Genomic DNA, 17,977 nt, shown 5'->3' with positions numbered 1-17,977 from the left:
CAACAATTGTTATCGCCAGACAGTGCATCTTTGTGCTAAATAATAAGTTGAGTAGGTTGGAAACAATGTATCGCTATCTTGTCATAGGTGCATAGAATCTGAATCCACAGTCGAGTTATGTATAACTATTTACCAATTGGATTCGAATTATTGTACATTGGGTGCGTTGGCACAACAGACGTTTCCTAAAATGTTGTTCCTTCCGTGAGTTTTGTGAATCGATAAGGATAAGGGTGAAGCGTGTACAGTGTATACGATATATGTATGTATCTCGTGGAATCGATTACGTTTACGTTTACGTTTACGTTTACGTTTACGGGATTTCGGCTAATCAAGTGTTGTGATGATTTATGATTGTACAACAGGTAGGCGCGTACTGTTACGCGGAGCTCGGGTGCATGATCAGAAAGTCGGGCGCCGATTACGCGTATATCATGGAGACCTTCGGACCTTTCATGGCGTTCGTCAGACTGTGGGTCGAGTGCATGATAGTGCGGCCTTGCAGCCAGGCCATCGTGGCCTTGACTTTCAGCGTGTACGTTCTGAAGCCGGTGTTTCCCGACTGCACGCCGCCCGATGATGCAACCAGGATACTCGCTGCTTGCTGCATCTGTGAGTCGATCGTTTTCCCTTTTTACATACATTCAGTTTTTCATTCATTACTCTTTTACTTTCGTCTCTTCCCGTCCCATCCCAATTATTTCTTGACTTCTGTTAGAATGTGATGAGGTAAATAAATAATATTTATTGGTACTGTGTGACTTAGGTTGTTACGAAATATATTCCCACGGAATATTCTCACGGAAATTAAGCCGATTAAATCCTATTTCGGCTTGCTGAATCACCGAGTCTGTTCCTCCTCCCCGTCGGCCGGCCCCCCCCCCCCCAAGAACCGTTCCGATTGTCCGCGGATTTCCATTCTCTTCCGAGAACTCCGTCGTCTTTTGTAATTGAAAAGACGTTCCGCGCGCGGCATAATTCACGGTCAGATTGTCGGTTAATCGAATTACTTTACTTAAGGTTTATCTCGCTGCTCAGCTTCTTCTTTTCATACGAGGCCCGTATTCATGTCGCCTCGGCACTGTCGGCACTCGACACCCTTTGATCGTTTTGGGCTAGTTAATTCAACAGTTGATTCGATTCACAGTTAGAATATGGTTCATCGAACATCGTCCAAAATTCACCGTTAATCGTTCCTTCAGATTAAGAACGTACTTTCCAAATGTAATTCCTTCGAGGAGTTGACGAATGCAGAAAATGGCGCATGCGACGCCAGATGGCATATTATTATAATATGCCATTATGTAGCATCTGTTCTTGCAATTTTTCTATCCATCGATGTTATTCTACAATTCGCTTATATTTTTATTCTTAACTTCCCGATTCTATAGGGAAGTTATTGTAATGACCCCGAAAATCGAAAATCGATTTTTTAGTAGATCTTCACGTTTCATGGTCATTGCAGTCATTTTAGACTATTTTCAGCAAAATGTTCGTGTGTGTGTGTGTGCGCGCGCGTATGTCCGTTTGTATGATATCAAATTTTTCGTTAACGTTTTCAGAAAAAGTAACAACGCGATCAGGATGATGAATGATGCAATCGATGTGCCCCGCTGTAACTTAGAGCTGATTAGATTTTGGTCCATTTTGGTCAAGTAGCTTTTTAGTTTTTTTAGTTTTTCTCGAAAGAAGTTCATTCAACAATGCAATTTATACGAGAGAACGGAAAGTTTCCACCGAAGAAACAAACGTAATTACACAAAAAAATTTTTTTTCAATTTTTTTCAAATTTAAAAAAAAATTAAAAAAAATTTTGTTTGTACCTTATGATGATGTTTCCGCTTACAATAATCGAAAATTAATCCCAATGCAAGAGTGAGTTAATCATCTCTACTCCCGAGAATACATTTTGAGAGAATATCGATGAAAGTACAAAAAAATTTATATTACAATCTTTAAAAAAACAATCAGTTCAAAACGAATTATTAACTGAGATTAAATTGAAAATTAATATAAACTATATGATAATTATTAATAACATTGATGTTGAAACCGGATTGGTTAATGGAGCACACACACATGCGGAATATTAAAATTTATTACTTTTCAAGAAAATACTAAAATTCCGTCTATATTGTGGTTAGATTTTCAATTGGCCAGAGTAGGAGTGAAAGTAAGAACTCGTTATCGTGATTATATGAAAAATGCAAATATTCATCAAAATTTAACACCAATAATAAAATTATCGAATCAAGTAAATATGTCGAGTGAGGAAAAATATCAAATCACACGTAGTCAATTTCCAGTGGTTCCTGCTGAAGCGATTACGATTCATAAAAGTCAGGGACAAACATACGAGAAAGTGTGTTTGGATTTTAAAAAATCAGAAAGGCGAACTTTACACATGTTGTATGTAGCACTGAGCAGAGTTTCAAAATTGAGCGCGGTTTATATATTTTGGGACAATTTAAATTAACAGTATCGAAGAAAACCAAGATCAATACTGCAAACCCGGATAATGATGAGTTGTATCGTTTGCGAAAAACTAGGTAAGACAATTTATTTTGCAACATTAGTATGCTATAACAAGGAACCAAGCGAGCAACGAGCCTACGATGTTGGTTTAATGCGACGCCATATAGCAAACATTTTGATAAGTAGAAAACTATTGAATTTCCCTGAAAGCGTATGATCTTCTTAAAATGTACACTTCATAATGATAATAATGATAATAATATACTACAACTAACTAATCGGGAAGTTCTTTGTGTGACTCTTGGAGAGTCACACACCAAATAACATCCGTACCACAAACCCTCTCGCGAGCTCGCAAAGCGAGCGAGCTACGACAACCCTACTTGCGAAGCTCGCGAAGCGAGCGAGCAACAACACCCCTCTAGTTTTTTTTTGGTTTTCCGAGATATAAGTGAAAAACCGAAAAAGGACCTTCTACGTGCCCCCCTGCACCTCGCTCAACTCCTAGGAGTGGAGACTTTTAGTATGTTTACCTCTTAACTAGTCCAAACAAAGATCCAAAGTTAAAAATTCTGTTCCTTCCATTTCCCTCTACAACTTTTCGTTGACTGGACTATCACCAATTCCGAGTCCTCTTGTATTTTACCGGATCAATTAAAATTGTATAAAAGAGTGGATCGACGACGTCTCCGAGCTTTTGTTCTTAAACGAACTGTCTTTCACGCTGACCTTTTCTGTTTCCTTTGCGGATTTTCGTCGGAAAAGGCGATTATGCTATCGTCTGCGATCCGTGGGCTTCTCGGGGACAGTTTGTCGAATCGAGAGGAGCTTGTTCCACTTTTCCGGCCGACTACTGCTTCGGCAAAACAAAAAGATCGACAATACCGGTAACGGTTGGTGGGATGCGTCCTCGCTTTTTTCTCCAATGCTTTCTTCGTTCAACACCCGGACTCTTTTGTCGTGAATAGTAGGCGACGTCCTTCGGGAAGTTTTTAAACGTTGATACAGCGCCTCGTTACCCGAACAATTTGCGAATCTCTGAACAAGCCCAGCCTTGGAGCAGCTTGCTTTCCTACTTTCTCTGGGATATTGCTGTTCTCCGGCGGATGTCTTACGGGAATTTAGCAAGTAACGCACCAAGGTCTATATGTATATATAACGAATCCTTCAGGGAATTGTTCCTTGGTTCCGAGCATAAAGCAATTCGCTGTTCTCATCTGATTGGATGGATTACTTGTTCTTCTCCTGCGACCTGAATTCCACGATCCGACGTCGAGGGGATCGATAAGTGCAGATCGGATGTTTATTACGTGTCTCTCGTTGTTAGCAGAAATTAATGTGGCCTACGTTGGAAACTTTCGCTCGCTTCGGCTATTCTTACGTACATAGTCGAGGAAAATTTCTATTCGGCGCTTTCATCATTTCCATCTCTTTCAGACACACAATTTCTTTATAGAATATCAAACTTTGAATATTCAAATTTAAGAAAACCCTTTTCAAGTAACCTGACTCCAGTTGCGAATTTTCATATTCGGCAATTATTCGTCGGATCGAATTGCTTCTCGGTGATGTTGTCGTAGATATTGAAAATTCTAAAGAAACACAACGATGTTCTTTAAAAGCTCGCCTGTTTTTTTATAAAAATAAAACGCTTTCATTTCTTTCGTTATCTACAACATATCTCCTAGAGAATACGCTTTCGTTTGAAAATTTTCGTGACGAACTGTGCGAGTCCAACGTAAGCAATTTTCGCGATTCGAGCGTGTTTCGCGAAGCCAAGCGCGGCGCAGCGCGGCACGACGACGAGTTGCACAATGCCGAGACTTTTATGAACGTTTTCCGCTTACTCGGACCGAAAACGGGATCGTGAAAAATCGTGGTAACCTCGATTCGAACATGCATACGTTCTCGAGAGCCGTGCACAGTGCACACGCGTTCGCAACGCGCGAACCGCGTAAAACACGTCCCTTCGCTAACAAAACCCGTGTCCGACGGAACAAAGCGTTGATAAAATAATTGGCCTTTCCGGAGAAGTGGACGCGTTGTTGCGTTACCTGGAACCGTAGAGAATATTCGCGAGATACCGGAGACCTTTCTGCAAGCACGTGTTACCGACGCGACGCGATGTTCTTGTAAAATGTAAAACGATAGGCAGAGCCGTGGTCGCGACGACGCGACGCGACATCGAGGCGGAAGAACGGGAAGGTGCGGGCGCCTCGGGAACACGATATTCCTGCGGTGACTCCCTGCAAAGAAGGGATCATAAAAAAATACGCCTCTTTTGCTTATTCAACAAGATGCTCGATTTTTTCAGTCGAGACGCTATTCGGTAGAGTTTGCAAACTTATTATTAGTAACTGGCTGTACCCGGCCACGCGTTGCTGTCGCTCAATCTGGTTAAATGGAATAGAAAGAAAAGAGAAAGCGCAACAGACATACTTTTCTACTTAATATATTAGATTCACCTATCTCCCTCTCTCTCCCTCACCCAATGAGTACCTCAAATTAAATATAGGTGCCACCAGTCAAAAGTTATAAGCAAAAACGTGGCCAAAAGGGAGCAAAAAAGTCGTCTTTGGCCACTAATGATGTCACAACTTTTGAAAGAATGGACTTTTTCGAATGCGGTTTTCTCCTAAACCTTCCCCAAGAAACGCCGCGCCGCGTCTAATGGCTCAAACCCCAGCTTTCTATTTATGTTCAGCCATTTCGGAGATCTTATTGTTAGATTATGAACAGACCAACATTTACATTTTTATTTACATAGAAGAATAGATTACATAGTAAGATAGAGCTTGAGAAATTCGGAAACGAATATGTTGTTTTCAAACTCGTGGAATTACTAAAGTTAACTAAAGGGAAGAATAGAGAATCAGAAATTAAGAGACAAGAATGATGCCGCACCGCACCGCACCGTGGAGAATATGTACATACTTCCATCGCACGATCGCGAGGAGGAATTCCCCAAGGATTTAATAACGATCCCGAAGAACCCGAGCAAATACTTAAAAGGAGCTCGTTGCGTTCTTGTCGGTTCACCGGAATCTATTCGCATCGACGCGCGACGCGACGATTCAAGGATCAGAGACGAAGCTGCCAGAGCCGGAAGCTTGGCCCGCGATTAGTCGGAAATTAAACGGTCCGTTCTACAGGAACGTGGAACGGGCGGAAGTCGTTCCGTTTCCTTCCCAGGACATTTTCACGTCGGAACATCCTCTTAGCTACACGTGGTTTTTCGCCTGGTATCACCGTTATCGTTACGCAAATACAATACATATGTATATGTATCAATATTTCTAAGCGGATCGCGGTAGTTTATTCGAATATAAATTCACAAAAAATTCGGAACAAATGAAAGCTTTCCACAAGAACATAATATTTTTCCTTCGAAGCAACATTTTCATTCTAATGGTTATTGTATGTAATGTAGATTACCGTTGTTTCTCCGTTATGCGCGCATACATAGTACATAAGTGCATAGTGGTGCGAAAGGAAATTACAGAGTACCCAGAACGAGTTTGCAGTGATGCAGATCAATGATTAACTCCAAGGGGAAATCGATCTTTGCAACAGGACGTACAATTATGGAGAGAATCGTTAGTTTACGTGATCATTATGTGTATTGTAAAATCATCGACGATCGGGATCAATTTGCTGCGATGGATACTTTCCTAGTACAATTCGATGTGTTCCTTATCGTAGGCTTTGTTCTAGAATTCAAATGGGTTCTGGATGCTGTAATTTGTTTAGAGCATTTGAGCAGCGACGCGCGACGTAACGCCTTGCAGAACGTAGCAATTTGTTTTACAGTATTTGTATAAAAAAATAGTAGGAAACACAGAGTATGTATGTATAGAGCAGAGTTGGGCAAAAAGATCCTTTCGGATCCTTCAAGATCCTTTTGATCAGCTCGAGGCTGAATGAACACGTTCCGAGGCTGAGGGCCCCGAGGCCTGAGCCCAGAGCCCAGAACACAATAGTACATACATAGTACAATAAACACGGCCGGGCAACTCCACGGCCAGCCAGGTATCTCGGCATCAAAACCGCTAACAAGTGAATTGCTAAACTTGTTTATCCGAAAGGATCTTTGAAGTAGATATAGATACTACTTACAAATGTATCCGTAGCTTCGGATCCTTCTGCTTCGGATACAAAAGTATGTAATTTTTGTATCTAATTACATATTTTGCCCAACTCTGGTATAGAGGAATTATTAGACTCCTAATTACATGTAGAATGTAGAGGATCAGAGGGTGCTACTTGTTCGATAAATAGGTATGTACCACATTAATTTCATACTGTACACTGTACACTGTACACTGTACACTGTACACGATACTAAATTAACTTCCTACCAAGTATTTCACTATTTGTCCTGTTTGAAGTTTCTTCTAAATAACGGCATAAATATCGAGGATGAGCTCCCCCAATAAGCTAATGCTACGTCCATAAGAAACGACGCAGTGACAGTGTCGTTTCTTTCAGTAGCTTCTTCATTTTTTACGAGATACATACATATGTACTACAATGACCTGGAAATATGAATGCTCGCAAGCAGCATCCACCATAATATCGAATGGGGTTTCTCTCGCCATTGTTTGTTTTATTTTCGGGCCAATCCGCCTTTCGGTTCTCGAAATCAGATGCAAAGTTGTGTTCCTAATGCGCCTCGGGATGAAATATGGGTCCAGAACTGTGCAGGAATGTGTGCAGTCTGCAGTGTGCAGGGTGAAAGAGGATGGGGGTGCAGAATTGCATCGCGGCTGGCGCATTCCGAAGTCTGGGCTATCCATTTCAAAGAAAAATATACGGCTGCGTTTCTCCAATGCATCGATGCATCAAAATTGTTTTTTTTTCAAGATGCGCTCCATAACGAACCACCCAATCCGCCCTTTTTACCTTTTTCAAATCTCTTCGATTTTCTATTTGTTTTCACGATGTTATGAATACATTTTTTTCTCCATCGTAAAAATACGCCCCTTCGAAATTCTTATTTTCCTTCCAGTTTCGGATTACCGGGCAAAATGAAGCATTATCTACAAACCCAATCTTAAAGATGTATTTTTTCACAATTCTTAAAAACGGCTACTTGCGCGTACATTGCGATTTTGGCGGCCGTGCAAGAGTGTGGTGGCACACGCACACATCGCTAGATCCGCATATACAGTAAGGAGCATAACTGATTCAACACACTTTTTAAATCAGAATAATTTTTTTATGAATGGACCAAACGACTTGAATTTCTCTGTAAGGCTAGAAGAATTAGTTTAGTAAATGACGTCTGATTTCGGATCATTGATTGTATAAACATAAATACGCGCGCGGGTACATATCCCTCCTACCTCCTACCGTCCGGCGCGGCCCTGCCTCTCCTAGACCGTTGGAATAATCGACTTACATACTTACATATCGATTCGGACTATCTAAATTCCGATTTGGGCCCACGGAGCGGTCGCACAGTCTCATCCAGGCAGACTACTTCGGCCGAACGAAAAGACCGCGGCCAGCAATCGCGTCCAATTACGATTAAATGCAATCTTTTAATAACGTGTCAACTGGTGGGCACAACAGCATAATTCGCCAAGGGGGGTACAAGGCGGAACGAGACACCGAGAACCGGCAATAGTCTAACTAAGAGAACCGACGCGGCTCGGCGACGGCGATGACGACGACGACAACTTCGACGAAGACGATCGGCCAAAGAAAGAGGAACGATCGTTGCAGGACGGGGCGGCGCGGCGCGCCGCGCCGGGACGGATGATTGAAGAGACACGAGGGGACCAGGCGGAAAGAATCTCGCGATATTCTTCGAGATGTTGCATCAGCAGGCGTTTTTAACTTTTCTTTCTTGTTGCCAACCAATCTGCCAAGGACACGCAGGTCGCAGGGCCCCGACTACCTAAGCAACACTTTCATCACTTTTATCAAACGGTGGTCTGAAAAACGCAGATAATGTAAAAAGAGGACAGGTGCCTACCTAATCTGACCTTTGACAATTAGTGGTTGTCTACATACGTAGGTAGTATATCGGTGGCCCGGTTAGGGTGAACTACCCTTCTGGTTTGCCAACGGACAGTCAGATAGGTCGATAAATCTACACTTCTTTTTGCCCTGTCCAGCGTCATGGTTCGCTAAGCTGGTGCCAGTTAGTCTCCAGCGTTGGGCCGCCCGCTTCCGTAACCGGTTTATCGCGACTCGATATCGATAACGATAATCATATTCGTCTATCACGATTCGAAGGCAAGCGATATCGTTTGATCGACGCTTAATCAACTGTGGAGAGCTTGTGGACAACATCTTCAATCTATGGTGGTGTCCCTGTTCACGTTGACTATGTGTACACGTTGACTAGAAATTCCGGCATTGGTTGCGCTTAGCTGATGATGAATTGGGAGTAATTACACTAATTATTGAAATTGAGACAATCTCAATTTTCTATCTCGACCTGTACGATATTATAAAATCTCCAACTATACAATTTTAAATAGTGCTCATTGATAATAGTAGGACTTATTAATGTCTAGACAATTAGCCAAGTATTGATTTAAAAAAAAAGAGAGAAAAGAAAAATAAAAAACAATCTACAAATGTAGGTACCTACAATACTTGGCTACTAAGTGCATAGGTTCAGGTGTATCTCGAGACAAAAGGAATGTCCCACTTAAATAACAGTGCTTCGGTGGCTGACAATGAGTAGAGAGCGCTACGCTTTCAACCATCGGATACATGTCAACAATCAATCAACAATCTTGGCGTTTCGCGACATAAATGAGTCAAATTACAGGACAGAAAAGTCCACAGTCACCGTTGCATTATGTTATCATCGCTCATTAACATTCGCTAACCTTTTCTTATCACGACGAAAGCAATCAACGCACAGGGAGATCCTAGCTTATCATATGTATATGTATGTACGTATGTAGCATGTAGTATGTATGTAGACGATAGTCGGCCAACGTACCATTATACATACATACATATGTATGTATGTAGTCGAGGGTCGCGTGTCAGTAGTCATAATATACTACATACCGGTTGTCTCTACCTACTAATGCTAAACGCGATCGCATCGATAAGCTTTCATTGTTTGTTTAATCAACCAGTCCATTCCGAGCAACGCATTCTTTGATCAACCATCCATCTATTCATCTGTCGTTGTTAACATATGTTCTACATAGGTGTACAATACATGCATACAATCTTGTCGGGTCTCACGAGTTTTCTGAACGGACTCGTTAAACGCGCGATCAATAGATTTTTTCAACATCTATTTTATCGCATCTATTCATGTGGTAAACGATAGATAAAGAAACCTATTCTTGTTTAAATAGCACATTAAATGTCTAATGAATTGGATTGGAGATTGGATTGGTCGAATCTTTACATCAATTATCTCAAAATTATTATGTATTATACTTATATGTATTATTATTTTCTTAAGAACTGAGAATTATGCTTTGGGTGGAGGTGTGGAGTAACAAGGTACATATTCGGATTCTTGCAGTTTTACAAATTGACCAAGTTGCTTAACAATCGAATAATTGCCACTAATTTCAAGTTATTGTCACAACGTTACTAAAAATTCAAATTTTGATAAAGGCCTTGGAAATAAGATATATGTTCGACATTGTTCCAGGCATCCTAGCATTCATAAATTGCTGGGACGTGAAATGGGCGACGCGAGTACAAGATATCTTCACTTATGCGAAGCTCTTGGCTCTCTTCGTCATCATCTTCGCCGGTGCTTATCAGCTATTCGCCGGTAAGTTCAACGAACTATCTTCGGCAACGGACTGTCGAAATGTTGCGCGCGCGGTGCACGATATATCCTTGGCCGTTTTTATTTCTCCTCGGAGAGAAGCGTTCGCTGATCGCTAATCTTTTTCTCCTTCGTTCGATCGACTTTCGCCTCGGATTACAAGGTCTCGCAGTGTTTCCAGTCCTGTCAATCACCGAAATATACTACATAGAATAGAATACATGCAATCGTACGATCGTTATTGTTAGAGCTTTCGATCGAGTGCTATCTATCGTTGCGAAGAGTTGCTCGAGATCGATGGCCTAGCGATGGCAACTGATATTCGAGAATGCTCGTGATTTAAGAATGATTTAGTCTCGGGTGCACACAGCAACAGCAAACGCAAGAACGAGGAAGAAGTTAATGTTCCGTCGCCCACGCCACCCTGATCCGCAACGTAAGACGGTTAGGCGTCTTTTCACGTGCCGGACGAGACAATTTGCCCAATCAAAAAGGTGGATTAAACAGGCGGGGACGATTCGTTGCAAGGAATCACTTGAATTGACCTATTTAGCCCTGCAAATGGCTCCTTTGAGACTAACGTTGTCGTGAGAACTCCTCTGATTCCGATAAATTAGCTCACCGACACGCGCGACGATTTCAGCAGTCACTGCTTACTACGCACTACGCAAGACGAAACAATAAAACAAAAAAAAAATTAAAAGAAAAAAACAGAAATGAATTTGTTGCAGTAGAAAACCCGGCATTTCCTGTACGAAGAGCGTGTGTCAGTCGGTTGAAGAAAATCGTAGCGTTAAACCAAGCTAGCAATTCGTGTTATGTACTGCACGATTGTTGAAATGTTCTAATATATCGATGGAATTAAGTCGAATAGAAAAAATTGAAAATATGAAAATACATAATTGACTATACGACATGACAGAAATGTGTACATATTAATGTTTCGAAGGATTGGCTCGACCGATTCGCGTTTGATCGATGGTGTGCATTTTGCTTCGCAGGAAACACGCAGTATTTCACGTTCGAGAACACGAACACAGAAGTGACGTCTATAGCACTCAGCTTTTATTCGGGACTGTTCGCTTACAATGGCTGGAACTACTTGAACTTTATCATCGAGGAGCTGAAGGACCCCGTCAAGTATGCAACCGATTCGTTTTGTTTTTTCAAAGCCTCGATGATAAGCTCGTTAGGATTGATCGACGATTAAACGTGATCTACGTTATCTACAACGAGTACGCGTGATCTTTTCGGAATCGATTTCGCGGCTCTTTTCATAGTTTGGTCGAGAGAACCGTTCCAACGATAAGACAAGAGACCGTTTAATAGGAAAGCGTCGTGGATTCTTGTTAATTAGGACAAACGCGCCCGTTCAGGGCAAATCTTAAAGGATACGCTGATTGGGGAAGTAACCATAAAAGTTAACGCAAGTGGGAACAGCTGCTTCGGCCGAATTGTTTTGATCCCAATTAGACAAGAATCCATTGTGCATTGAGATTATGAGAACGAGAAAAAAAAGAGAATCGCTTTCAATAAAATGGTTAAAGAGATTTGTCTTCCAATTTCAATTTCAAGATTTAATGTAACGGCTTAAACGAGGAACTTTTCAGATGCATATTCATTTTGATATTTGAAAATTCGAAATTTTCAACCTGTAAATCGTTTGGTAAGAGTAAATTTAAGACTTCTTCAGACGCAGCAACCGTGGAAATTCAATTTTGCATATCGCATGTAGTACAAAGTATGTACAATGCATACTAAACTGAAGCTAAACAGAACTATGGAAATCTCGATACAGGAATAAGAACTGGAAACACCGTTTGAAAGAGGAATTAACTCGTCTCTAACCCCAAGTGTGTCCGGTGAAATCTCGTGCAACGATTAATAGGGATTGCAACAGCCGGTGTTGCGTATCTACTAATTAAAAGAGGGGGTCGCAATGCTCAACTCTATTGACTGGGAGAGGCTGGTGGTCAAACAAGGGCTCTTGTTCCATGTCCCAAGCCCCTCAAGGTCAAATATTTTCTACTATCGATCGCCGAGAACGATCCATTAGAATCATTTAAACGATCAATGAACTTGCGCCTTACTCTCGGCGTTCAATTACCATCGTCGCAACCGTGTTTATGTACACTGTACACTGTACACGCTTCTGGGTTCCTTATCATCTTAACCTTAACTTAACGCATCGTCCTACCAGTCGTGATTTTTCAAACAGAGATATATCAGTTTGAATGGTAAAACAAATCTCGTTTTAACGATAAAATTGGAAACGCCTTCTATTTCCTCGTCTTACAATTTCTCAGTTGTTAAACAAAACAGTTGAACACATTTGATATATGTATTCTATCTTAAGAGTTTTCACGATCTCGAGTTGTCGAACTCGGTGCTACGAGGCGCCAGGGTTTAATAAATTATTAATACTTGATTGTTTCTATTGTGATTCTAGAAATTTACCGAGAGCCATAGGCATCTCCTGCATCCTCGTCACTCTAGTCTACGTGTTCACCAACGTGGCCTTCTACACGACGCTTAGTCCTGTCGAAGTGCTGGGGAGCGAGGCCGTGGCAGTGGTAAGTTAACAGAAGCGTAATCAAAATCCAATCACATCGGTAATTACGTGGTATTTATAGCCTCGATAAATTGGCGATGGGCAACGATACGTTGGAATGAACAAACAATGGTAATTGCGCGTTCGCACAGTTTCTTTCTCCGCGAGAGAAGGGTCTTGGTGAAGGATCAAATGGTATTGCATCGGATCGAATGAAAAAACAAGTTGTATAAGGGTGTATAAGAAAGTAATGGTCATGCATTCTAGGGCTGAATCTACACCTCTGGATCGGTGGTCATTAGTAAAACAGACTTGCCGCAAAATTCTTTATAACGAGGAAAATTGTTGGTGAAGTTGTTTTTTACATCAACCCCTTACACTCGTCTAGAAGAGAAAAAGTTTGAAAGAAGCCACATGTCGCAATCCGCAAGCCGCAAACCGCAAACAAATAGTTATCGAGATATAAGCTGTTAAAGTTTTTTCAAAATTTCATTGTGTAGAACTATACGTGTAGACAAAAGCCTATTATACATGTGTACTACAGTCCACCCGATCGTGTGGATGAGACAGGACATAATCGTGTGCGTGCCTCGAGCTCGCTCCTCGGCTCCCCTGTCAAACTTTTTCTCTTCTCGACGAGTAGAAGGTATTGATGTGAAAAACGAACTTTAACAACAATTTTCTTTGTTGTAAACAATTTTGCGGCAAGTTTCTCTTTGAGATGTCCACCGATCCAGAGGTGTAGATTCACCCCTACGACGGATGACCATTACTTTGTACTTTGTATACATACTAGGGTGGACCTTATTTTTTGACCAACGAATTTTTTTCACGACGCCCCCCAGAATGGTTCTCTTTGGTGAGAAAAAAATTTGTGCAAAATTTAAGATCGATCGGATAAAAGGATCACGTGGCGCATTTGAATTGAAAATTTTGAAAATTTTGAAATTCATCGTAACTATAAAGTATTATATATCGTTGGATTTGTAATTTTTTTCTAAATAAGAATATGGAAAAATTATATGACCTTAATTTTTAAAAAAATAACGATGACCTTGAAATTTCGAAAATTTGATTTTAAAAAAAAAATTTTTTTATGCCATTATATTTACCATATTGAACAATGCAACTTTTTCCTCTCACATTTTTTCGTAGAACCACAAATAACAGATATTTAAACATATCCATTTATTACCTATGACCGAATATAATTTATTACGTTACCTCCAGATGTACCCCGTGGACCTTAAGTCCACTTTTTTACAATTTTACCTATCTTGAAATTCATAAGCGCACACCCGGGAAACAGATGTAAACCCTCGTTAAAAATTTTATAACAACCCGTACTTAAACTCCCACTCCTATTCCTACTCCTATCCTTACAAGTTTTTCCACCAATTACTTTCAACTCCATCAACCAATCATCACGCTTTTTCAAACAAACGACATCCACACCGAAGTAAGATTTAGATGTATCAGAGAACCACCGATTAGATCTGTCTGAGCTAACGAACTGTAATCATCAGTATCGAGTAAGCGAACATACAACCTCAAGTGTTGTCTTTGATCAACTATCACCTCAACTTACAAAATCGGACTCGTGATCATCGTCGTTCAATCCAGATTTGGCAGACGCGAGACGTTACAGTAGTCATACAGGAAGACTACTCAATTTCTATATAAATTGAGAAGCCCAATGGAAAGTAGAAGTCGCGAAAAACTGTTCTTATTAGAACATGATGAAAATCAGATAATTGACGCTAAGTTGCCATCGAAACGACAAGTTTTAGGAGTGCTATTTTATAATTTGCGGAAAGTGAAATTGAACATTCGGTCTAGTGCACACCTTGTTGTTAAAGAAGTGGAGGTGTTGTGGGAAAAGGCCAAAATTCCAGTTCAGTTAAACAGTCGCTGTGTCGAGAAATTGGAGTCATTATACCACAAGTGGAAGGTCTTACAAAAGAGTTGTAAACGACGATCCCAGATACAAGATCAACAGGAACAAGAGTTTCTTGATCAATTAGTGACCTTTTAGTAGCGGCGATTATTATAAAAAATTTGTCATTTTACCAACTAATGTGGCCGATCACATGCAAGAGGACATTTCAGGTTTTATATCAGACGAAAGCCGAAAATTTTTTAGTAGATTTAATATATTGACAGAATTTTTAAAAAAAGATCCAGTAGTTTGGCAAGATGAAGATTCTTACAAACTAGGTTTAGATATAGTTAAGGCTTTACCTGTGGTCAATGATTCGGCAGAAAGAGCCGTTAAGCTAATACAGGATTACATACAATCAAATTTTAGCTCGCAATGAGGAAGAAAAGCAGTTGGTACTGCAAATGGTAAAAGATTACCGCCAGCAATATCCTGACGCAACGAAAACAACAATAGCGAAAAACATGTAAATCGAACGTCGAGGGTCTGCAGCACAGGCGAACCACACAGCTACCTCCCTCTCAGGGAAACCCAGAGGGGTAGCGTCATAAAATACGCTGGCAGCACGGGTCCTTACAGCCACTTCGGGTCTGAGGACCGGTTCTTCCAGTGACTTGTCAAGTTTGGATTCTCTCTCTAGATTTTGTATTGTTTGTCTGTTCATTTAATAAAATGCATTCTTGGCGAGCGGCTTCACCATTGATCGGCGTATTATTTGGTGACCCGCTCTGTCCTTGCCATCTTAAAAGCGGATAGCCTTACATTAGAATATAAGAAATAGTTCCTTATCACTATTCTGTAGAATATATTCAAAATATTCATTCACATGTATAGTACAATAGTACAATACAAAATGACATATCTCTGTTATTTGTGGTTATACGAAAAAATGTCAGAGGAAAAAGTTGCACTGTTCAATATGGTAAATATAATGGCATAAAAAAAATTTTTTTTAAAAATGAAATTTTCGAAATTTCAAGGTCATCGTTATTTTTTTTTTTGATTAAGGTCATATAATTTTTCCATATTCTTATTTAAAAAAAAATTACAAATCTAACGATATATAATACTTTATAGTTACGATGAATTTCAAAATTTTCAAAATTTTCAATTTAAATGCGCCACGTGATCCTTTTTTTCGATCGATTTCAAACTTTGCCCAAATTTTTTTCTCACCAAAGAGAACCATTCTGGGGGGCGTCGTGCTTTGTATCTCGATAAAAATTTTTCGCCAAGTATAGCTTAGGTCCACCCTAATACATACATACATGTACGGTTGAGTTCTGACAAAAAGGTGTCCCTGGGAGGAATGCGCGCCCGATTGGTTAGCTTGGAAGGAGGTGCCTTCTATTGGCCGAAGCGGTCACACACACAAACACATAGTACAACTACTGCTATGCGGAACGATGACCCCTCTTGCTTCTGTCCCCCCCCCCCCCCCCACCACTTTTTGTCAGAACTCAACGGTACAATGTTTTTAGAATTTTCTTGTTGAATTTCGCGAGTGAACGCTACAACGCTTCTTATCGTAAGTACATATAGCTCTGTGCGATATACATAAAGGTGTTCTGTGTGACAGACGTTCGCGAATCGTCTCTTTGGCTGGTTCTCCTGGACAATCCCCGTGTTCGTGGCCCTTTCGACGTTCGGAGCAGTAAATGGAATTCTTCTGACGTCTTCGCGTCTCTTCTACGCAGGAGCTTGCGAGGGTCAGATGCCTGAAATACTGACAATGATTCAGACGTCGAGGGTTACGCCAACACCAGCCGTTCTCTGCATGGTACGTCGACATTTCATGAGGAATTGTTTTTCATATTTTGATTAATGCAATTACTGCTATCTACGATTATTAAAAAGTTGCACTTTGATGCAGCGCAATAATTACAGACTCTCGGACATATGTATCAACGTCTCGAGGTAGCAGGGAATGTAGCTTCCCGAGAAGCTTCTAAACATTTACAAAAGAAGAGATAATAGCGATGGAGGGTGGTAATCTTTATACTTTACCGAACTCAAAATTAATACCTTTCTCCTACGAATTATGATGTGTACTTGGTATGTAATATTGGCCGCCATATTGGTTTGTAGTGACGACCGCGAGCCGCCCTTACCTGTCAACAAACTGGAAATATGCTCAACTTTAAGCGACCATAGCTCCTCAACTATTGATCCTAGAGGTTCGAAACTTCGATCTCCATTCGCGCCGGGTACAAATCTACTGGATTACATACCAAATACACATCATAATTCGTAGGAGAAAGGCAGAAATTTTGAGTCCGGTAAAGTGAAGAGCAGCCGCGATAGATGTTATATCGTTATACATATGTATAAATAGCTAACTATGTACTAACAGCTAACAAAGTTGTACATTAGATTTTAGATCCTTTAGATATTTACGCCTCGACAAGCCATTTTGTTCCACCATCTTGAAGGATTTGGAAAAATTGAATACAACTACGACCGACACCCCATGCCAAACCGTCATAGAAATGTTGGAAAATTAGTGCAACGAGTACAAAATTAGAACTAGGTGAAAAGCCATCGCGGTTCGCACGATCTTAGGTCTAATATGTATGGTATAATCGAAAGTCATTTTCCCAAATTACCGCCTGCAATTTCCTGCCCTGATTGCGTCCGCGTCCTCTCGAACGACTCTACAGGATTTTGCAACAGGGATTTTCGAGTCTGTAGAAATCGAGGAAAACAATTCGAACAACGGGAACTGCTAATTGAAATGTTGCTTTTCTTTCTTCCAGGCTCTCCTGTCCATGCTGTACCTTTGCTCTTCCGACATCTTCGCTCTGATCAACTATGTTGGCTTCGCTACCTGGGTATGTATCCAGTCTCTGAATTTCTACCTTCGCACGCATTTAATACGCTTCTTGGACGATCAGAGAAAAATTTCATCAGATTATCACGTTTACGAAATAAACGTATAATTTAACGACAAGCAGCAGTGGTGGGGACGAAGGCGACCACCACCACGTTCCCGCATGCCTTAAACTTTAAACTTACGTTTCTCTTGTTCGTCTTTTTTTCCTGTGTAACCTAGTCCTCAGTAAATACTAACCATCTCAAACACTGAAAACTGCATAATCAGATACTACAATTAAATACAGGGTATCTCAAAATTACCTCCGGAGCCGAAAATGGGAGGTTCCTGAGATCATTTCAAGCGACATTTTCCTTTGAAAAAATGTCGTCCGCGGCTTCGTTAACGAGTTATTAACGAAAAACACGGACCAATCAG

General features: G+C 40.7%; 1 protein-coding gene across 4 annotated transcripts in view; it reads left to right on the top strand.

The window, feature by feature from the left end:
- Positions 1 to 17,977, top strand: part of LOC143219284 (large neutral amino acids transporter small subunit 1) — a 39,165-nt gene that overhangs the window by 8,916 nt on the left and 12,272 nt on the right. For all 4 annotated transcript variants that reach the window (XR_013011288.1, XR_013011287.1, XM_076445299.1 and 1 more), the window contains exons 3-8: positions 366 to 612; positions 10,115 to 10,240; positions 11,239 to 11,377; positions 12,687 to 12,810; positions 16,307 to 16,507; positions 17,484 to 17,558. Coding sequence is in view for 2 of the 4 variants with exons in the window: in XM_076445299.1 (XP_076301414.1) it covers positions 366 to 612; positions 10,115 to 10,240; positions 11,239 to 11,377; positions 12,687 to 12,810; positions 16,307 to 16,507; positions 17,484 to 17,558 (912 nt within the window). In the remaining 2 variants the exon portion in view is untranslated. The remainder of the gene's footprint in view (positions 1 to 365; positions 613 to 10,114; positions 10,241 to 11,238; positions 11,378 to 12,686; positions 12,811 to 16,306; positions 16,508 to 17,483; positions 17,559 to 17,977) is intronic.

Source organism: Lasioglossum baleicum, unplaced genomic scaffold (genome assembly GCF_051020765.1).
Source record: "Lasioglossum baleicum unplaced genomic scaffold, iyLasBale1 scaffold0021, whole genome shotgun sequence".
Lineage (NCBI taxonomy): Eukaryota > Metazoa > Arthropoda > Insecta > Hymenoptera > Halictidae > Lasioglossum > Lasioglossum baleicum.
This window is presented reverse-complemented; position numbering and strand designations above follow the sequence as displayed.